Source organism: Marmota monax, unplaced genomic scaffold (assembly GCF_021218885.2).
Source record: "Marmota monax isolate L192 unplaced genomic scaffold, Marmota_monax_Labrador192_F-V1.1 WCK01_AAM20220418_F8-fsc00055, whole genome shotgun sequence".
Classification (NCBI taxonomy): domain Eukaryota; kingdom Metazoa; phylum Chordata; class Mammalia; order Rodentia; family Sciuridae; genus Marmota; species Marmota monax.
This window is the reverse complement of record NW_026695205.1, coordinates 11,389,242-11,411,701: the sequence shown is the minus strand read 5'-3', so window position 1 is coordinate 11,411,701 and position 22,460 is coordinate 11,389,242. Positions and strand designations below refer to the sequence as shown.

Below are 22,460 nucleotides of genomic sequence, written 5' to 3'. Positions count from 1 at the left end.
GCACACTGGCGACACTGGGGGCCCCTCTGTCCCTCCTGCTGTAGGTTTGGGGGTCCAGTAAACCCACTGCAGGCTTCCTCTGCCAGTTCATCTTAGGAGGGAGAAACCCAGCTGACTCGGGAAGGCAGGGTCCCCGCGCCGTCTCCCCAGGGCCACCTGGCGCAGAGCCGCCTGCCCAGACCCCCAGCGACCCAGCACCTGGCTCTGGGGTGCACTGTCTCCGGGACCTCAGCTGCAGTGCAGCCCCTCCCCGGGGAGAAGCCCCCTGCACAGTAACACACAAGCGCCAAGCTTTGCCAACATCTTATTTATTATTTGGTTCTTTGTTCGCTTTCCATGGCAAGTGAAAAAATAATTTAAACCAGTCCTATGTACAGAGGCTTGGTCAGCTTCCCCAGACCTTCCAGGGAGACCCAGCCCCGTAGACAGCAAAGAAGGGTCACCTTAGCATCTGTACAAAGCTCCATCTATCAAAGGCTCACGCGGAGAAAGGTTTCTTTATTACGAGCATCATCTTGGGGGGCAGGGAGGGGTGGGGGAGGGAAGAGCGCAGGCGGGCGCCACACACCTGCCGGGGATCCTGGGGGGCCACGGCTGTGGAGCTCAGGTGATCTGCAGCGGGGTCTCCAACATCTCCATGAGGAAGGTGTCAATGGGGGTGTCCCCGATGAGCTTGAAGAAGAAGAGGTGCTCCAGGCACTTCAAGCCAATGGAGCGCAGCGCCGGCAGGCGAAGCAGCAGCTTGGCGAACCTGCAGGGAAGCCGGAGGGCACTGGTGACCAGGAGGGGCCCGCGAGGCAGCTGCTGGCCTTCTCGCCAGGCTGCAGTGAAAGTCTGGGAGGGAACGTGGGGGCGATGGAGCCTGTAGCCCCAGGGAGCTTCAGAAAGCAGGCAGAGGGCTGGCCAGGGCAGAAGCAGGACCCAGGGGCCTCCTGGGGTCTCCAATTCTGCACATGTGCAGGAATTGCCATTGTCACGTGGTGGAGGGGGCCACACGGCCACCCCTGTCCAGCTCCCGGGGCCCCTGCAGGGAGGAGCTGGAGCCTGAGGTGCCAGGAGCACCAGGTTCACAGCCAGATGAGCATACGGACCCACTGTGTGCCGGGGACCCACTGTGTGCCGGACACACCTCAGGCTCTGGGCCAGAGGATGAGCAAGGGCCCAGAGAGCCGTGCTCTCCCCGGGGAGGGCGCCTGTCATGTGCAGTCACTGGCTGTGTGACCTTGGTGTGCCCAGTCAGTGTCAATTGTCACCCAGTCGTTCCTGATCTCTGTGACCAGCTTTAAGCTGGGGAGTCGGGGAGAGTGGAAGCAGAGACCACACAGGCGTGCACACGTGCCTCCCCACAAGTCTTCCTGCTTGGACGTGCAGGGGGTGTGTTCACCGTGCTCTACACACCCCCCACATGCTTGCCCACCCACACACCACATCCTGGCTTCACGCCCTCACACGCACTGTCCTTTGATTGAGGCCATTTGCCAGATCAGTGTGTCACGTCTGTGCATCTGTTCAGGCCTGAGTGGCCCTTTGCCCTTCTCAAAGTCCCTTCCTGCCAGTGAAACTCCTTGTGATGTGACCGCGGACACTAGGAATTCAGTTGCTCTACTCACGACTGTTGATCAGTAGCACAAAGACCAACTCACATTCTTCACTGTGGCCCTCACTCAGAGATTTCGGACTTGGGTTGGAGCTTTCCAGGGTGTTGCATTATTTCATCAAGTCTCAGACTGGAACATCAATGCTCCTTGAGAATGTGCACATTTCTGTGCTAGTGTCAGGTGACATGTTAAGAACAGGTAGCAATATGGGAGAGCAAAGTGGAGCCATCTTTCCAACTGAACCAGCCTAAGGCGAATGCTGATGTCAATGCAGAGCTTCAGAAGCTTCCATGCTAAAGCACAAGAGGGCGTCTACAGAAGGACCCTGCAGGCTGGGCTGGGGCTCAGGGGCGGAGCCCTTGCCTAGCATGTGGGAGGCACTGGGTTGGATCCTCAGCACCACACAAAAATAAAATAAAGGTGCTGTGTCCGTCTATTATAAAAATACTTTTGAAAATTAAAATTCTAAAAAAGAAAAAGAAGGACCATGTAGCTGAGCGGTGGTTGGAGGAAGAGGCTGATCTCTGAGCTCACTAGAGCTGGCAGAGCCCAGCAGGGAAGTGGCTTGTCTGTCATGTGCAAGTCAGACTGGAAGATCAACTCTGAAAGTGGACTTTCCACTCCAAAATGTCGACGCCTGACAGTATGGGACAGCCATGGCTGTTCTCTCTGCTGTCTGCCACAGGCTGACCCTGATTCTTCCCTTGTATGTTACAGCAAGAGGAAGCTGCCGCCTGCAAAGGTGCCCATGGTGTGCGCAAGAGAACCTGTGTGAGTTGTGTGCCTCCTGAGTTTGGGCTTCTGCGATCTGTCACTCAAAGAACCCAGCCCATGTGGTGCACTTCTCCACAGTGTCCACATGGTGGCAGCACTCTGCCGCTGACCCCCAGATTCCCCGGTACCAGTCCCAGCAAGCCGACCAGCCTCTGAGCCCCGGGGTGAACCCTTGACGGAGTGAGCGCCCTCTTCCAGGCTGTGCTGGACAAACCCAGGACCCCGGGACACACCCAGGCTGAGAGCTGGCATCCCTCCCCAGGGTGCAGAGGGAGCCAGGCCCCTGGCAGCCTCTTCCTGGAAGAGTCACCTTCCAAAGTCCTAAAAGTGGCATTCAATAGGAACAACCTCAATGTCATCTCTGGGGCAATGACAAAATCATAAAAATACATCGACATTGAAAAATATTCCAAAACCATTGGAAATTATGATTTTATACTTTTCAGTAATCTGATAAAATTTCTAAAATTGCTGAAGGAAGAAAATAATACGCCAAACTAGAATCTCATATCTGCAAATACGTATTTTTACACGTATCTATGCAAATTCACAAGGACACTGGAACAAAATGTACCAACGTATTTACAGTCAAATTGTATTACCTGCTTTAAAATTTCCTTTTTTCCTACCAAAGCAAATATCTCTTTTATAATTAGGAAAAAAGAACTGGGTGTCTTTTTTAAGATTAAAGTGGGACCTAGAGCTGACTAGGTAGGAAAGGAACACCTTGTGCCCCAGAAACACCCTGTGTCGCTTTAGGGTGGGAAGAGTGGGCAGGCCTCAGGCACCGCGGCTCACCGTGGCCTCCTCCCCGTCTCCTGCTGCAGGGGGAGGGAGAAGCTAGCGGGCCCAGGAATCCGTCTCTCCTTCCTCCCCCTGCAGCCCCGGCCCCTGTGTGGCTGGCAGGGCCAGGCACAGCGCCAGCCAGGGAAGCGTGTGGTGGGCACTCCTCAAACCCACGTCTCACCAGACAGCCCCGCACTGCTCCCCACCTCTCCTCCCTCCAATCACCTGGCTCCAACCAGAGTGGCTATGGGACGTGGCCGCAGGACAGACGGCAGGTCCCTGAGAGACAGCCAGCAAGAGAACCGCCCACAGACCAACTAGGAGTGAGGACCGCCGACTGTCCCCCACGGAGGGAGGACTGAGGATAACCAGCCAAACCCAAGTCAGACTTCACCCAGGAGTAGAACCACGGTGAGGCTGGGGGCGTGGAAATCATCCTGAGATGGCAGTCTTGAAGCCGGTCTGTCGCTCCAGCTTTCTGTGAGACTGGAGGACATTTTCGCCTTTCAGAGTTTGCTGTACTTGGGAAGGCGTTGACATTTCTTTTAATGACTCAGGAATAGCTGTACTGCCAGGTGGCTCAGCAGGGCCACACAGAAGGAACCCCAGGGACCAGTGACCATGTCCCCTGACCCCAAAGCCTTTGCTTGCTGCTGCCTGGTATTTCCAAGGGGGCAGGCCCTGAGAGCCATGCAGTCACCTCAGCGCAGGCTGAAATCAGACCACAGCTCGCCGCCACCGGGGACTCGCCACCACCAGGGACTCACCTTCCCGAGCCTCTACCGCTCCTCCCACAGTGACCCAGGCATCCCCGGCTGGCCCAGCCCTTCCAGGCCTGTACCGCAGCCCCCCCTGCAGCAGCTACTTTCCAAGACCCCATGCCTGCCTGAAACAGGACACTACCAAGCCCTGTGTATGCAGACACCTCTGCCAAAGTTGATTTATAAATCAGGCGCCGCGAGAGGTCAACACCAACAACAGGAAACACAACTGTCTCATCGTATGCAATGAAGACTGTTTAAAACTTACAAGCTGCTTATCTCTGGAATGTCCCCTTTAATATCTTTGGACTGCGACTGGTCACTGGTACTGAGACAGCTGGGTAGGGCTGCAGCGGAGGCCTACTGTGCTCTGTGGACCTCTGCCTGGGCACCAGACAGGGGATGGACAGCAGGAAGACGGCCCTCCGCCTCGCAGAGCCCAGGCTGGGGCCTGTGTGTAGACTCAGCAATGCTGGCAACAGGGGCCCTGGCTCTGCACAGAGGCACACGCTGCCCGGAGAGGGTCCAGCTCTGGCTGCCAGCACGGCTGTGCAGCGCCTCACCTGCCTGGCTGTTCCGGATACTTCTGCTTGGTGTAGGCCTCCAGGGTGGCATAGACCTTCTCCCGCAGGGTCTCTACCTCCGAGGGGTTGGACAGACCTTTGGCATCTGCAAAAGACAGTGGTGTCCCCATCACGCTGGTCACTCCCTTAGGTGGAGGGGACACCACAGGCTCCATCATGGAGCCAACTCACAGCGCTGGGGTCCCCACTGTGTGTTCGTGCCTACTGTCAACACGAGTGCGTCCACCACTGACTCCAGGAGGGCAGCCTTGCCTTTCTGGGCCATTCTACTCACACACAGGTTGAGAGCCTCCTAGGGGCCAGCCTGGAGCCGGTGGTGAGATGGGCACATTCCAAACTGGCCATGTCCTGCCCCGGGGACATATCCTATGGCAGGTGGCTGCGTGAACCGCTCTGTGGCCTGCAGCTCTGGTGAAGCTGCTCCCTGCCTCCCTGGACACCCTCCCTGAGCCTCCCGCACAGCACCCTGGGGTCCGTCCACTGCCGACGCCCTTCCTGCTCCTCTAGCAGCCAGCTGGGCCCCACCCGCCGGCCGTCTTTCCTGTCCCCAGCAGACGCTGCACTCTCAGCCTCATGCCAGGCCCTGGCTTCCCCCTGTAGTGCCTCTCGGTCCACTACCACCTCCCCTTCGAACGTTCAAAGACAAAACCCCGACCCTCCCCCCAGAACCAGAGTGGCCTTCCCTGGAGTTTCCCCAAGTCAGGAAACGGGCACTCCCTTTCCCAGAGGTTCAGGGGGAACCAAAGACCCGGAGCTATGTAATATGACCCCTCTCTTGGCGTCCCAGACCCCATCCATCTGCAGACTCAGGGTGCCACCTGGAGATACACCCAGCATGGCACCACCTCCACCACTTCCCCACTGCCTTCCTCGTCCTCGCCCAGACATGCCTGCTCCTGCCACTCACCACCTTCAGGGAGGCCAGCAACAGAGGACTCCCACCCTCTGGACTCCTGGTCCTGCCTGCTCTCGCTCAGCTGAGCTGCAGAACCAGAACCCACTGGGCACGGAGCCCGCCCTGGAGGAGAGCCGTGCTCCTCGCGGTCACCTGGGTTGAACAGCACAATGGCTCGCAGGCACCCCAGCTCCGACTTGTCCATCTGCATGTCCTTCATCTTGGAAACCAGCTCAGTCAGAACTCTGCGCACAGAAAAGGGCAGGTGGCGAGGAATCCGTGAGTGCCAGGCCCAGGCCCAGCAGCAGGAAGCCGGACCCCGGGGTGGTCCACCTCGTTCTCCAGGCAGTGCTCTGGGATGGGGTACAGAGGTGGGTCTGGTGCACAGCCAACTCTCAGGGGCTCAGAGACGGCCAGCAACGCTCAGCAAGGAGCCGCGTGAGCCACGCAACGGGTGCGGAGCCAGGGACAGGCAGGTCTGTGAGAGGCGCAGTGGGCAGAGCAAGGCCAGCGGAGGCCACGTGCAAGGATGAGAGCCCCCAGGGAGCCTGCCCCGGCACCCCAGGGACACTGGCTTTCCTAGGGAACATGTGGGAAAGGACGGGACCTGGAGGCGTCCCAGGTGCACGCACAGGGCCCCTACAGGCTGCTGCTGAGGGGGTGGGACGGGTCCGGGCTCTGGCACTGACAGGGACTCTCACGCGGCCGCTGTCCTTGAGCTCCTCTAAGGGACCAAGTCCCCGTCAGGGGCTGCTGCCTGCCGGCGGTGGTCTGCTCTTGCCATAGGCCTTCCCAGAGAACGCCCGGCTCGCTGGCCTCCTGCGGGCAGCCGTGGGCCCTTTCCCCTCCCGGCTGCCAGGATAAGTCGGTCAGCCCTCCCACCCCGCCAACCAGTGACACCAGGGACCAGACCTCTCCCCCGAGCCCAGCGCCGCGCCACTCTGCGTGACTCCGCCTCTCTCAAGGCCCCTCACCCAGGGCTGCGTGTCCAGGTGCCCATGGCCCCACACAGTCACTGCACCTCTGACGGCTACGCCAGACCCCAGCCCTACCCGCAGAAACACCAGGCATGTGGGGCACGCGGGTGTGCACACGCGAACGAACACACAGAATCCAGGGAAGGGAGACACCTGTCAAAGATGGAGCCGACACCAGCACTGTGGGCGCTGCTCCGGTGGACGTGGAGACCTGTGGCCAGCAGGATGCCGTCCTGCACGGAGACCGAGCGGTGGGAGAAGGAGGCGATCAGCAGCTCGTTCCACCCTGCAGGAGAGGAGGCCTTGAGGGGAGGCCCACACAGCCCCCTGCAGGAGAGGAGGCCTTGAGGGGAGGCCCACACAGCCCCTGCAGGAGAGGAGGCCTTGAGGGGAGGCCCACACAGCCCCCTGCAGGAGAGGAGGCCTTGAGGGGAGGCCCACACAGCCCCCTGCAGGAGAGGAGGCCTTGAGGGGAGGCCCACACAGCCCCCTGCAGGAGAGGAGGCCTTGAGGGGAGGCCCACACAGCCCCCTGCAGGAGAGGAGGCCTTGAGGGGAGGCCCACACAGCCCCCTGCAGGAGAGGAGGCCTTGAGGAGAGGCCCACACAGCCCCCTGCAGGAGAGGAGGCCTTGAGGGGAGGCCCACACAGCCCCCTGCAGGAGAGGAGGCCTTGAGGGGAGGCCCACACAGCCCCCTGCAGGAGAGGAGGCCTTGAGGGGAGGCCCACACAGCCCCCTGCAGGAGAGGAGGCCTTGAGGAGAGGCCCACACAGCCCCCTGCAGGAGAGGAGGCCTTGAGGGGAGGCCCACACAGCCCCCTGCAGGAGAGGAGGCCTTGAGAGGAGGCCCACACAGCCCCCTGCAGGAGAGGAGGCCTTGAGGGGAGGCCCACACAGCCCTCTGTGCTGGTGACTCCCAGTGCCTGTGTCACTACCCGGCATCCAGAAGCACAACTGGACTTGGAGGGAGGCTGAGATGACCCCGCTGCTAGCCAGAGAGGACAGGGCAGGCCCAGGGCCACCGACTCCAGGGCTCTGCACCCCACGGTCTCTCCATGCAGCCTGCAGCTTGAGGACAAGGACCCATTTGGATGAACCTTTACCAGACACTGTGAGCAGCCCGGTGGGGACAGTGGAGGCACCTGAGCCTGTGCCCGGGCCCTGACAGCCCAGCTGGGCTCCTTCGGCATTGTCTAGCCACACAGGCACAGCGTGAGGCTCCCAGCAACGCTCGGAGATGGTGATCTAACAGGTGGGAGGGCCAGTTCCCAACACCCAGCCCATCTTCACCAAATGTCCCTGATGGCTCTGTGACAAAGGGGAGGCATGGCCGTGGCCAATGGACGCACAGTGTCCCAGAAATGACAAGGGAGAACACCGCTCATGGCGTCTGTGAGCGAGACTTGAAATCCATCTAGGATAAACCTGAGCAGAGACCTTGGCCCCTTGTCTCCTCTGTGACGTGGGGACCTCTCCACTCAGCAGTTCATGACAACTGTGGGCGCTGCTTCAGATGATCCTCAATAAAAAGAATGTAAGAGTCTTTAAATTCAAAGGCAAATTGTGAGCCACAGCGTCCCGTGGGCCAGAGTCCCCCTCGGCCACCGCGCGGCAGGGTCCCACTGGGGAAGGAGGGGGCTCTGAGAAGACCGTCCAAGTTGAAGACCCTACAGATCCTGTGAGAAGAAGAGACCTGGAGACGGCAGCCTCAGGGTGGACCCACCACATGGCTGGGATGGGTGACAGTGTCATCAAGCCACGGTGGGCCACCAGGGTCCGAGGCACATTTCAGAATGGAGGCTCAGTGACGGCCCCCCAGCACAGGAGCCCTGGTGAGCTTTACCTGCCCGGAGCAGAATGACCTGGTCCTCCAAGGTGAGGTCCGAGAAGTGGGGCACGCGCTTGGCCCACTCGACCAGCGTGAAGAGCTGCTTGTCGGCTGCGTGGCAGATGTTGGTGACGGGGTCGTTGGTCTAAGAAAGGACAAAGTCGTGAGGGCAGGGCCTGGGGCTCTGCGATGCCTCCTCCTCCCGCCCCGCCCCAGAACGGGCACTGGCGGGAGGCCGGCCGTACCGAGCTCTCCATGCTCAGGTCCCCGTAGGACTCCGTCTTGGGCTCCACCGCGAGCTCGGCCTCCAGGATCCTCTCCACCGGCATGTCCTCGTGGCCGCCACCCGCACAGTCGGCCTCACCCTCGGCCCTCTCCCGGCTCCGTTGCCGCTCTTCCTGCACAGCTGGTGCACAGCAGGACACGTGGAGTCACCGCGCCACCCAGGACAGCAAGGAGCCGGGGACCATGCAGGTCTCAGCTTCCTTGTGTGAAATAGGGGTGGTCCTGGCCCTGAGGCAGCAGTCACATGTTGACAGACACGCGGGTGCGGCACAGAGCTGGGGGCCTCCGTCCACAGCCTTCCCACTGCACCAAGTTTGCCTTCTGAGCGTGGGCCAGCTGCGATGCCCCTCTCTTCTAAGGAGCCCGGCCCCTCACTCACTGCAGCCTCCCATATTCTGCTCGACCCCCACCCTGGTGAGCTGCCAGCGTGCCCCAGTTAGGAGGTGACCACACCCCTCTGGGCTCCCCTGACGGATCCCATCATCATCCTGTATTCACTTCCCACCAGGTCTGCACCTCGAGCAGCCCGAACACAGCGTCACCTGACCCGACTCGTCAGGGAAGATGTTCAGGAGCCACTTTAGTAGGGAAGGGTGGAGGGATGTCACCGAGATGACATTCAGAGTCAGGGCTGATTCTGGGGGGCACACAGACAAGGGCGCAGCTGGAGCCATCTCGGGGGTCTTATCAAGGTTCACTCCTACTCTGGTCTGTATGTTAGGAGGCAAGGCAGACCCAGGACCGCCCTCTCCAGCAGGAGAGTGGCCACTGTCGGCTGAGTGTCCATCCCCTGGAAGGCTGTGCCCTCCATCTTGTTCAACATCTTGTTTACATCCCAGAGTGGGCACAGCCCCTGTGTAAGCAGGCCACTGACCTTGCACTCTGTGACTGGCCCACTGACCTTGCACTCTGTGACTGCACTGGCCCACTGACCTTGCACTCCGTGACTGGCCCACTGACCTTGCACTCGTGACTGGCCCACTGACCTTGCACTCTGTGACTGCACTGGCCCACTGACCTTGCACTCTGTGACTGGCCCACTGACCTTGCACTCTGTGACTGCACTGGCCCACTGACCTTGTACTCCGTGACTGGCCCACTGACCTTGCACTCCATGACTGGCCCACTGACCTTGCACTCCGTGACTGGCCCACTGACCTTGCACTCTGTAAATGGCCCACTGACCTTGCACTCTGTGACTGGCCCACTGACCTTGCACTCTGTGACTGGCCCACTGACCTTGCACTCTGTGACTGGCCCACTGACCTTGCACTCTGTGACTGACCCACTGACCTTGCACTCTGTGAGTGGCCGCTGACCTTGCACTCTGTGACTGCATTGGCCCTTGGCCTCTATTCTCCTCTGTCCTCCCCACACAGTCCACTTCAACTGTGGCAAGCAGGCTGGACAGGCACAGGGGCTGACTTTGACCTTGTAGTGCCAGGGACATGGCTGGTCTCAAGGTCAGCCAGATGGGGCATGCCTGGAAGGCACCACTGGGCTCCAAAGCCCAGCAGACTCACCCAGAGGCCTAGGGACATGGGGATATGTGATGGGGGCAGGGGAGGGGTGGGAGGGAGGGGAGGCCGTGAGGAGAGGCAGAGAGCAGGGGCAGGGGCCTGTGCCTGGGAGGAGAGGGACCTTCCACAGGCAGGTCCACCCCTCCCCGCTAGGGGCCTTGGTTTCCCTATCTGCAAAGCGGTGGCCACTGCAGTGATCTGGGAGGACCCGTGAGGCACTGCGGCAGCTCAACAGAGCAGCCACGTCCTCTGCCCTGGCCTCTCCAGGCCCTTGGGCTCGCCTCTGGTCCTCTCCAGCCCCTGGCCTCGCGGGCCTCTTCCTCCCTGTCCTCCTTTCTCATCCTTGGTTTCCCTCCTCGGCCCTCATCCAGGGACCCTGTGGACATCTCAGTCTGTGTTCTCCTCGTAGGTGGATCTAAGGCCGAGGCTGAGTCCATCCCGTGTTAACTGTTCTCAGGGCCTCCGTCCTCTTGACTTGGAGACACGGGAAGCAAGCTAAGGGAGGCTCCTCTGGGACCTCAATCCATCGACACTTGCAACACTCAAGAAAAATCACCTTCAAGCTTCACAGAAAGTAACCCGGCTTCAGGGAATTCGACTCTGATTTTGCCATTAACTGAGCCACTGCTTGCGACTCCTTCTCCGCTCGCAGTGTGAACCTCCCCGTCCTGAAGGAGGGGTTGCACCCCCGCTGCCAGCCACCGCCGTGCAGCAGTCAGAGCTGCTGCTCTGGACGGCAGGACACACCAGGACGACGGTGGGCCATCTGGGATGGGCAGGCTCCCGCCCTGGCCCGGGTCCCCCCACTCTCCAGCAGGTGGTTTTTGTGAATTCACAGTGAAAGACAGAGCATGAGGCTCCGCTGTGTGTCAGCGCTCTGCTCAGCAGTTTATGCAGACTGCCTTCCATTCACTCCTCAACACCCCTGTGGGGTCTGGAACCAGAGAAGCTGGGTCCCTGAGCCCAAGAGCCAGCCGGGGCTGGTAGGCGCAGCAGGTCACGCAGGCTGGCTGTGCCCAAACCCTTCCTGAACCTGCTCTGCTCCAAGGCCTGGGCTAGTCGTGTTCATGACTGCCGGGGCCCCCAGCCTGCCACAGCTGCCTACGAAGGGCTGACGAGATACCCCTCCTCTACCCTGAAACGACCTGTATGGCCAGAGTCTTGGAAATAGTTTCTCCAGAACTCCCAAGGGGGGCTGGGGGTCCCAGGGTCCCAGTCCTCTACCAGCTCTGCCCTTTGCTTGCTGTGTCAGCTTGGCAAGATCCCTAACTTCTCTGAACCTCTGTTTCTTCTTTCAGGAGATGGCCGTGCCAGGTCCACTTCGACCCTCGTGGTGGGGAAGCTATGAGGACACCAGCTGTACCCTGTGGGAGGAGGACCACTCCAACAGCTGCCATTGCACGTCACATGCCCAATTCCTGGCACGGCTCTAACGCCAGTCAAAGGCAAGGGGACCTGGCCACGTGCAGCCAGACAGGCAAGGCAGTCACGTGTGTTGGGCAGCAGTGAGTGCCGCAGAGAGAGACAAGCGCATCTCGCTGACGCAGGTTTAGAGGGCACAGCCAGGCGAGGCTCTGCACAGAGGGCAGTAGCTAAGAAAAGACGCAGGAAAGATAAGGCCAGCCACACCGATGCCGGGAGGAAGCACCCAGGCAGGGAGAGCAACCCGGGCAAAGGGCCTGGGGCGGAAGCAGCCCGGCTAATGCGAGGGCCTGAAAGAGGCCAGCAAGGCTGAGACAGAGGGGCACAGACACACACAGCCTGGACACCTCACAAGGAGGACGTGGTGAAGGAGGAGGAGGTCAGGGTGGTCTGACAACTGAGGGTGGCCTCTCCTGAGGCGGGTGTGTGCTGAACAGCCAGGCAGCGGGACGCCAGGACCTCAGCTTCGGGGCTGCCACACCCCAGGCTCCCCTGAGCCCGAGGGCTAGGCCAACTGAGCTCCTCACCTCCTGCCAGGACAGGCCGCGTGAGCTGAGCACAGGGGAGTGGGGACCGGCACCACTCGTCTCCTGCCACGGACCTGGGAAACCTTCACCTCTCCGGGCCTGTGTGCTCCACTGTGAAATGCTCCCGGGGACAGGTGACCCTGAAAGCCACCCTCTCCACACGTCCCCTTCTGGGTGGCATTCCCTCTTCTCAGAGGCTCAAGGACCTCGCCCTTCCTCCATGCTTCCTGCCAGACTGCCCTGCTCCTCACGGAAGGAGCGGGAGGAGCTGCTGGGCTGATCCCTCTGGTCACTTGCTGCCAGATGGAGGACCCCTCAGTCCAGACCCCACGACACGCCAGCACCAGGGCCCAGGACCAGCACAGGACACGGCTGCCCGTCCTCAGGCATTAGCTTCCCTTCCGTTCACCCGGCTGCTCAGTGGACTCTTCAATCCCATAAAGGAGCAATAATCCCACCTCCATTCCTTTTCTCTTGCACCAGAGCAGCCCACCTACATTAGAGATGTGACCCTCCAATGCACCATGAAGCTCCCCGTGAGGCCACGACTGTCACACCTGTAACGCCAGCAGTCCAAAGACACAGATTCTCCAATGCCCAAGGGTCTGTAGCAGACCAAGGACACGAGTATGGGCAGCTTCCCCAGAGAACCAGGGCCGGAGGGGAGAAGGTACCTCCACCAAGAGGCTCAGTGTGACCCTCCATGGGGAGAGCAAAGACAGGACCGGACACCTCAGCTCTGAGGACCTCCATCAGAGACCAGAGAACAGGACACCTCAGCTCTGAGGACCTCCATCAGAGACCAGAGACCAGGACACCTCAGCTCTGAGGACCTCCATCAGAGACCAGAGACCAGACACCTCAGCTCTGAGGACCTCCATCAGAGACCAGAGACCAGGACACCGCAGCTCTGAGGACCTCCATCAGAGACCAGAGCACAGGACCAGGACACCTCAGCTCTGAGGACCTCCATCAGAGACCAGAGACCAGGACACCTCAGCTCTGAGGACCTCCATCAGAGACCAGAGACCAGGACACCTCAGCTCTGAGGACCTCCATCAGAGACCAGAGACCAGACACCTCAGCTCTGAGGACCTCCATCAGAGACCAGAGACCAGGACACCTCAGCTCTGAGGACCTCCATCAGAGACCAGAGCACAGGACACCTCAGCTCTGAGGACCTCCATCAGAGACCAGAGCAAGGACCAGGACACCTCAGCTCTGAGGACCTCCATCAGAGACCAGAGACCAGTACACCTCAGCTCTGAGGGCCTCCATCAGAGACCAGAGACCAGGACACCTCAGCTCTGAGGACCTCCATCAGAGACCAGAGCAAGGACCAGGACACCTCAGCTCTGAGGACCTCCATCAGAGACCAGAGCACAGGACCAGGACACCTCAGCTCTGAGGACCTCCATCAGAGACCAGAGCACAGGACCAGGACACCTCAGCTCTGAGGACCTCCATCAAAGACCAGAGCACAGGACACCTCAGCTCTGAGGATCTCCATCAGAGACCAGAGACCGGGACACCTCAGCTCTGAGGACCTCCATCAGAGACCAGAGCACAGGACACCTCAGCTCTGAGGACCTCCATCAGACACCAGAGACCAGGACACCTCAGCTCTGAGGACCTCCATCAGAGACCAGAGCAAGGACCAGGACACCTCAGCTCTGAGGACCTCCATCAGAGACCAGAGCACAGGACCAGGACACCTCAGCTCTGAGGACCTCCATCAGAGACCAGAGACCAGGACACCTCAGCTCTGAGGACCTCCATCAGACACCAGAGACCAGGACACCTCAGCTCTGAGGATCTCCATCAGAGACCAGAGCACAGGACCAGGACACCTCAGCTCTGAGGACCTCCATCAGAGACCAGAGCACAGGACCAGGACACCTCAGCTCTGAGGACCTCCATCAGAGACCAGAGCACAGGACACCTCAGCTCTGAGGATCTCCATCAGAGACCAGAGACCGGGACACCTCAGCTCTGAGGACCTCCATCAGAGACCAGAGCACAGGACACCTCAGCTCTGAGGACCTCCATCAGACACCAGAGACCAGGACACCTCAGCTCTGAGGACCTCCATCAGAGACCAGAGCAAGGACCAGGACACCTCAGCTCTGAGGACCTCCATCAGAGACCAGAGCACAGGACCAGGACACCTCAGCTCTGAGGACCTCCATCAGAGACCAGAGACCAGGACACCTCAGCTCTGAGGATCTCCATCAGAGACCAGAGACCGGGACACCTCAGCTCTAAGGACCTCCATCAGAGACCAGAGACCAGAACACCTCAGCTCTGAGGACCTCCATCAGAGACCAGAGCAAGGACCAGGACACCTCAGCTCTGAGGACCTCCATCAGAGACCAGAGACCAGGACACCTCAGCTCTGAGGACCTCCATCAGAGACCAGAGACCAGAACACCTCAGCTCTGAGGACCTCCATCAGAGACCAGAGACCAGGACACCTCAGCTCTGAGGACCTCCATCAGAGACCAGGACCAGGACACCTCAGCTCTGAGGACCTCCATCAGAGACCACAGACCAGGACACCTCAGCTCTGAGGACCTCCATCAGAGACCAGAGACCAGGACACCTCAGCTCTGAGGACCTCCATCAGAGACCAGGACCAAGACACCTCAGCTCTAAGGACCTCCATCAGAGACCAGAGACCAGGACACCTCAGCTCTGAGGACCTCCATCAGAGAACAGAGACCAGGACACCTCAGCTCTGAGGATCTCCATCAGAGACCAGAGCAAGGACCAGGATACCTCAGCTCTGAGGACCTCCATCAGAGACCAGACACCAGGACACCTCAGCTCTGAGGACCTCCATCAGGAACCAGAGACCAGGACACCTCAGCTCTGAGGACCTCCATCAGGAACCAGAGACCAGGACACCTCAGCTCTGAGGACCTCCATCAGAGACCAGAGCACAGGACACCTCAGCTCTGAGGACCTCCATCAGAGACCAGAGCACAGGACCAGGACACCTCAGCTCTGAGGACCTCCATCAGAGACCAGAGCACAGGACACCTCAGCTCTGAGGACCTCCATCAGAGACCAGAGACCAGGACACCTCAGCTCTGAGGACCTCCATCAGAGACCAGAGCAAGGACCAGGACACCTCAGCTCTGAGGACCTCCATCAGAGACCAGAGCACAGGACCAGGACACCTCAGCTCTGAGGACCTCCATCAGAGACCAGAGACCAGGACACCTCAGCTCTGAGGACCTCCATCAGAGACCAGAGACCAGGACACCTCAGCTCTGAGGACCTCCATCAGAGACCAGAGACCAGGACACCTCAGCTCTGAGGACCTCCATCAGAGACCAGAGACCAGGACACCTCAGCTCTGAGGACCTCCATCAGAGACCACAGCACAGGACCAGGACTCCTCAGCTCTGAGGACCTCCATCAGAGGCCAGAGCAAGGACCAGGACACCTCAGCTCTGAGGACCTCCATCAGAGACCAGAGACCAGGACACCACAGCTCTGAGGACCTCCATCAGAGACCAGAGCACAGGACACCTCAGCTCTGAGGACCTCCATCAGAGACCAGAGCACAGGACCAGGACACCTCAGCTCTGAGGACCTCCATCAGAGACCAGAGCACAGGACCAGGACACCTCAGCCTTGAGGACCTCCATCAGAGACCAGAGCAAGGACCAGGACACCTCAGCTCTGAGGACCTCCATCAGAGACCAGAGACCAGGACCAGACACCTCACCCTGAGACCTGCTGGCTAGGTACAGGAAGGCAGAGGGAGAGGGTCGCTGTGGGCTCACTCTCTGGGCCCCAGGGAGGATGGTGAGCGTGGTCGAGGACGGTGCCCCTGGCCTCTTGCTCAAGGAGCACATTTTCTTGAGAAACCACAGCACCCACGGGCACCTGACTTCCACGTCTCCTCCCACCAGTCCCCACTCTGTCCCCGTGTCCCCGACACACACTGCCCGCCCACCGAGGGGCGCTCACCCTCCCGCTTCATGCCCATGACCAGGCACTTCTGGTAGCGGCAGTACTGGCAGCGGTTGCGCTGGCGCTTGTCGATGAGGCAGTCCTTGTTGTCCCGGCAGGTGTAGACCAGGTCCTTCCTGATGGTCCTCTTGAAGAAGCCCTTGCAGCCCTCACAGCTGTACACCCCGTAGTGCTTTCCTGCCACCAGAAATGGACAAGTCAGGTCTCTCTCTGTGCACTCCGAGATGCCCGCGGCTCTCCCGTCCCGTGCCCTGGGCACCCACACAACAGCAGCCCAGGAGCAGCTGGGTGTCCGGAACAGAGCTGAGGCGGGGGGCGGGGGGGGCGCCCTTCCCCTTGCCTTCCCTCTTCCCCGAAGGCCGATGGCCTGGTTAGAAAGCACCCGGCCCGGGACTTGACTTTATTTCTAGAAACAACTCTTGGATTTGGTTAAGCCGACGTCCTGCCTCAGTTGGAGATCTGGGTGTATGTGGTCAATAAAACCATGTTTACCCACCAGGCATGACCTAGCAGGAGAAGGACCTCGGCCCAACTAGCCTTTCTCCAAAAGGAAGCTGAGGCTTAGGAGCCCCACTTAAAATCAGTGTCCTGTGCCATGAACCATGAACAGAATCCCATGCCACGAGTCTTGAAGCGCTAGTGCCTGCTGATGAGCAACTGGGCACGTGATCTTTACAGCTCAGCGGACACTCCACCTGGAGGTGTACACAAAGATCTGACAGAGGAGATTCCGCTGATCTAGAATCATCTGCCACATTGCTTTATTATCCAGTTGCCCCCGCGGGAATGGCTCATGCGTCTGGCGGGACAGCAGGCCACCCCCACCCGGGCATCGCGGAGTGACCACACTGCCCTGCCAAGTGCTTGACATGGTGGAACTCAACAAGCACCAGGAAGCCGCTCACCAAGGCCCAGGGCTGACTGCTGAGCGAGGGGGACACCAGGAGCTGGGGCTCTGACGCTGCAGGGAGCCGGAGTCCCTGAGAACTAGCAGACACGGGCAGCTGCATGTCAGAGGAAGCCCCCGATGACAGGCGGCTGGAGGTGGCCCATGACAGGGCCACCTGGGCTAAGTAGATGACCAGGCAGATTTCCCCAGTCCCCAGCAGTGACCAGCCCAGGGTTTCTTCTTGGGCTCAAAGCACCTGTTGCTCTCAGCTCTGACACATTGTCTTTAAGAAACACAGGACCCCTCCACCCACCGTGCGGCAGACCCCCTGGCTCTGCAGCATGGGCGCAAATTCCACATTGTAGCTGAAGTGACCCAAGCCGGGAGATGCCCGCGGGGCGGTGGCCGGCAGTGGCCCAGCCTGCAGGACTTGGAACTGACTTCCTGGGCAAGTAACTGTCAGTCACTGGCTAAAACGCTCCAGCACCTGAGACTTTCAATAGAGTGGCCTCCTGTAGGAGCCGGGGGTGGGGAACACGAGGCCATATTCACCAGCCAGGACCTTCCCTGCCTTCTCGTTCTTCAGACCACCACAGCAGAGTTGGACGCAACCAAAAAATAATTTGGGCAAAAAGGAAAGAGGATCAAAGAAGACAAAGTCAGTCAAGCACATCTGTGCATGCCCGTAGAGACGTCAAAAATCTGTGATGCCACAAAAGAAAATATGCTAAAGTCTGAAAGTGTGTGTCTGTCTTGGGGACTTTATGGGAATCTTTTACTTTTCCTTTGTAGTTTTCCAATTCTTCAAAGTTTTGGCAATGACTATTGCTTTTATAATTATCTATTTGGGACATTTTATGATCATAAAATTGATTTTTAAAAATCAAGGCTCTCCAGCTGATGAGTGCAGCTCTTCACCATCCACACAGCCACGGTGCCACTGCAGAGGGGCTCTTGAAATGCTCTCAGGAAGCCCCGTCCTGGGAGAGGACCCAGACTGAGGTGCCCCAGGACTCAGGCTGTGAGCCCACTGGCAGGAGTTTAGGGCTGGAAGGTGTCTCCCTCTCCTGTGGGCAAAGAGTCCAGGGTGCAGGGTGGCCTCCCCTCCTCAGGGGCCTGCTTCTGCACGTACCTGAGGATCTGTCCCCACAGATGGCACAGATGTGTTTAACCAGAGATCCGGGGCTGGCCGACGGGTAGCTCATGTTTCCCAGCCCAGGAATCCCCGGTAAGGGCTTGATGTCCTCCGAGCTGCTGACGCTGTTGACCACATTGAGCTGGAAGAAAACACATGAGTAAGCCTGGCCAGAGTGGACCTGTGCCCAGGGCCTGCGGCAGGGAGCGCACTGCAGGAGACACAGGTTCACATCAGGGAGCCGTTCCCAGCACAGAGGTCGGGAACTGCCTCTGGGACGTCAGCCTAAGGCAACAAGTCACACAGGAGAGGAAGGCGACCCTGACCCAGGTTACTGCACTCAGAAGGAGAGGAAGGCGTATCCAGGAGCTAACCTGACCCTCACCCTGACCCAGGTTACTGCACTCCGTCTCTGCTGGCGAACAGAGACGGGTCGCACACGGGTCGCACTGTCCCACTGCTGGCAGGGACAGTGTCAGCTGTGCCACCAGGCCAGACACTGTGCCCGGCTCCAGGGCACAGAGGCAGACATAAATGCACACCCTGGTGGAGCTCACTGTGAAGAGGAAGGGAGGTGCAGGCTCACCCCACGAGCCCACTGAAGATGCCACCAAGTGCCCAATCATCGCAGAAGCACCGAAATCATGTCGAGGGCCCCAGGGTAGGTATTTGAACTTGTCTGTAAGTAACAGATGGCCCTCCATGAAAGCAGAAAACCTGCAGACAGTTCTGCTTCCTCTCTCCAGCGCCGATGTGGGGCCAGCAGGTGGCAGAGCGGGCAAAGCTGGCCTCCCGTCTGCCTCCCACCAGCTCCCGCCCACCCCGCAGCATCCAGTGCTCTTGGGAGGTGACTGAGAAGTCGCTGCTCAGTGTTTTATGTCCACCGGAGAAAACACCTTAACAAACGTGAGACTGATCCCAAGTTCCTCTGGGTGCCCCTGGGCCTGGGCCAGCACTGAGAAGGAGGCACAAAACCTAGGTCTCTCTCCCATCTGCAAAACACAGTCCCATGGAGGAGCCAGAACAGGGGCAAGCACCAGAAGGTAGAGCAGGGTTGGTGGTGCACGCGTGTCCCCAGATGCCCCGTGGCCGTCCAGGGCTGAAGGAGGGTGCCGGGTTTCTGTTCTCACGACTAAAAGGCTCAGAGGTCACTCCAGTTGAACTGGGCTGACTGGGCTGCACAGAATAACCACACAAGAGACACAAACACCTTTTGCTTTGGGGTCACTGTGACGGCTCCTCTGACCTTAGGGGTCCACAGGAAGAGAGAGAGAGAGAGCACGCGCTGACCCCTTTTATTGAGGAGAAGCTACTCAGATGAGGCCAGGGGTCAGGTTCAGGGGGCTGAGTCTATCTTCATGATGTCCACTGTCAGCAGGTTGTCTGACACCTGGGTAGGCCACACCCAAGGGCACAGTAAGAGAAGGGGACACACACAAGGCACTTCCATGGAAGATTCTATCCTAAACAGGGCAAGGGGTTAGATTACAGAGGAACAGGTGAGCGTAGCTCCACCCACGGGGCTGTAGGAAGACACACCCGTGCACGAGACACCGACCCTGGAACCCAAGAAGGGTGGGGAAAGCTCTGCCACATTTCTGTGACGCACCCGGCCGGGGAGTGTGAGCCAGTCATGTGCAAGGTTGGTCTCCCACAGGAGGGCATCCCCGTCCCCTCTGCTATTGAATCTCGTCTCCTCACCAAGGCCGCTGCGATTCCCAGGCTGAGCGGGCTGGGCCCTCCTCCTCTACTCCAGGGCTGTGGGATGTAGGGGTGAGTGACAAGACACAGCCAGCCAGAGAACCCGCAATGGGATTCTCCAAGTCACGGGCGTTTCAGTTCACAAAGGAAATGCTTATGGAGCACAGGAGTGGACAGAGGGTCCAGGGGCATGTCATGAGGGATGGGGAGAAGACACAGCCTTTGGTGCCTCACTTTGAAACAGAGTCACCATTGCTCTTAAGACGTGTTTTGTGTAACCGCTACACGCGTGCGGTGGGAGGCCCCTCGGGTCACAGGCTGATGGCCCCGGGTGGGCGCCTTTGCTCTGTCTTGAGGCAGCACCGTGGTCCCCGGCCCAGGTGCATGCTGGGAGCTTTCAGAGAAACCACTGCTGCCTGCCACCTGGACAGCCTGATCCCCAGTGTCTCAGCTCCCCAGCACCCGGGCACGGCCCTGGTAGGGACCACAGGTGCAGAGTGACCCCCGCCTGCACATGGCCTCGGCTCTGCCCGAGAACCTCAAGAAGGTGGAAATCAGCACTTGCATCGCCCCAGAGGGTGGGACTCAAGGTCAGCTGGCACCGCGGCTCTGCCCCCAATCCTCAGACGGGCAGAGAGGTCGAGGGATAGGAGGCCACCGTGGATCAGAGGACCTTGCCATCCCCCGTACCCCGTCTGCAGCAGGACGGCCCCGTGTGGCCAGCCCACGCTGTCACAGAACAGTGGTCCTGTTGTGGACCACTACAGAGCCTTGCTTGGGGCTCTTCAATTCTTTCAATCCTCACAACCCGGAGGTCTTCCTATTTCATGTCCGAGGACACTGGGCCCTAAAGTGGTTTGTCGATTTGCTCATTCAGAAATGGCATGAAGACACAGAGAGGAGGGATGCCGGCACTGTCTCCCAAACTGGCCACCGAGATCAAAGTCCGTGGGCAGCTGAGGAGGAAGGAGAAGGAGCACATCCTACTGGTCAGGGAGACTTCCAGGAGCAGGAATTTTTGAACTGAGCCCTGGAAAGTGGGCAGGATTGGACGGACCAGTGTGGACAAAGGCTTCCCGAGCAAGGCCCGGAGGGAAGCCCAGGGTCTGTGGAGCGCACGTGCCCAGGGGAGGCTGAGAGGCTAGGCTGCGGTGGGCTGTGACAGAGCCTGGAGGCTCTCGATGGCCAGCAAGGAAGCGATGGTTTGGGAGGCAACGGGGAGCCCCTCGAGGACTGAGCAGAGGAGCCATGCCCTTGAGACTCCTCCTCCGAGAAGGACAGGACACGTGGCACGCAGAAGGGCAGGTCCACCTCCGAGGAAGACAGGACAAGTGACGTGAGGACTGAGGAGAAGCCCAAGGCTGTTCCACCTGCCCAGGTCCCAGTTAGGTCCCAGCCAGGCCCAACTGCCGGGAGCCAGAACCCTACGCTCCGGATCCAGGTCATCGACCTGGGTGTCAAGAGGACCTTGGTCCCCGCCTGCTCCAGCAGCTTCCCCCCCCCACCTCCTGGGCCAGGACCCCCTGGAAGAGCTTTGGCACAGTCCCCAGTCTGAGCCAGCCCCTCTCCGACACCTCTTCATGAGTCCAGATGGTGAGAGGACAGAGTGGTGGGACAGGTGGCTGGTGTTCTCTCCCCTCTCTCTGGCTGACTTGGGGACTGGGTGGACCTAGAGCGCAGTGGCTCTACGTCCCGTCAGAGCGCGGGTCTGTCGGCCTGGAGTCTTCTGCCCGCCCCTCTTGTTCCACTGGAGCCCGCTCCGCTGTGCAGGGCACCTCAGAGCAGGGGTTCACCAGACAGGGGGTGCGTCTGCCTCTCCAAGCAGGTTGGCCGCTCCCCAGCCCTCGGCAGAAACACCCTGGGCAGCCGGCTGGTCTTCGTCTGCAGACTCAGCGGGGACCGCTGCTTCCTCGATGCTCCGGCAGCCTCCATGGATGCCGGTCCCACCTTGCTGAGCCGTTTGCAGCTCCATGTACTCCAAAGGCCTGGCTGCAGCAGGCGCTGCTGTTCCCGCGTGCAGAACCCACACATGGGCTGTCCTGCGGTCCAGGCGGGGTCCTCTTCACAAGGACTGACAGGCCTGGACCTTCCACCCGGCTCCTGGTCTGGACTTGCCCCTGACTCACTGTGTGGTCTTGACCAAGTCCTTCACCTCACAGAGACTCCACTTCCCCATCCCTAGGGTGGGTCCAGGCTGTTCAAATCTACAGCGTGTGTGTGTGTGTGTGTGTGTGTGTGTGTGTGTGTGTGTGTAGGAAGTGGGGAGGCTGAGGTTTCACATCTCCTGTGCCTTGCTTGACCGAATCTGATTTCATTTGACATGTAAAGTCATCTAATATGCTCTCACTTGAAGAAAAGACTGTGGCTTAAGTTTTTTTAAGTCGTCAGATTAGATGAAATTTAAGGTCCATTCCAGTTCTAATATTGGCAATTTTTAAATCTAAGTATTTACTATAAAAATATAAACAGATTTGAGAGGATAATAACTCAGTTATCAATGAATTCCTAAGCAGTAATTAGTAAGGACAGAACCAGGTCAGGCAGCAGGGTCAGAAGGGAGGATTCTGAAGATGTGTAGGATCTTTCCAGGCGTGCGCTCACGCTCTCTCTCTCTCTCTCTCTCTCTCTCTCTCTCTCTCTCACACACACACACACACACACACACACACACACACAAACTGCAGCCCAAACCATTCTCTCTAAAAGGGCATAAGTGTGTTCCCAGTTACCCACTTGGTGTCTTTGGAGATCGCTCAGTCCACTAGCATGCTCCCAGGCAGGCACTGACCCTCACA

General features: G+C 59.4%; 1 protein-coding gene across 3 annotated transcripts in view; it reads right to left on the bottom strand.

The window, feature by feature from the left end:
- Positions 1 to 292: 292 nt before the first annotated feature.
- Rxrg (retinoid X receptor gamma) overlaps positions 293 to 22,460 on the bottom strand; it is a 40,515-nt gene continuing 18,347 nt past the window's right edge. For all 3 annotated transcript variants that reach the window (XM_046430073.2, XM_046430072.1, XM_046430074.2), the window contains 8 exons: positions 17,962 to 18,106; positions 15,938 to 16,117; positions 8,448 to 8,608; positions 8,218 to 8,347; positions 6,529 to 6,661; positions 5,552 to 5,643; positions 4,483 to 4,588; positions 293 to 751 (listed from right to left, as the gene is read on the bottom strand). In XM_046430073.2, the coding sequence (XP_046286029.1) occupies positions 604 to 751; positions 4,483 to 4,588; positions 5,552 to 5,643; positions 6,529 to 6,661; positions 8,218 to 8,347; positions 8,448 to 8,608; positions 15,938 to 16,117; positions 17,962 to 18,106 (1,095 nt within the window). In that variant the 3' untranslated portion in view covers positions 293 to 603. The remainder of the gene's footprint in view (positions 752 to 4,482; positions 4,589 to 5,551; positions 5,644 to 6,528; positions 6,662 to 8,217; positions 8,348 to 8,447; positions 8,609 to 15,937; positions 16,118 to 17,961; positions 18,107 to 22,460) is intronic.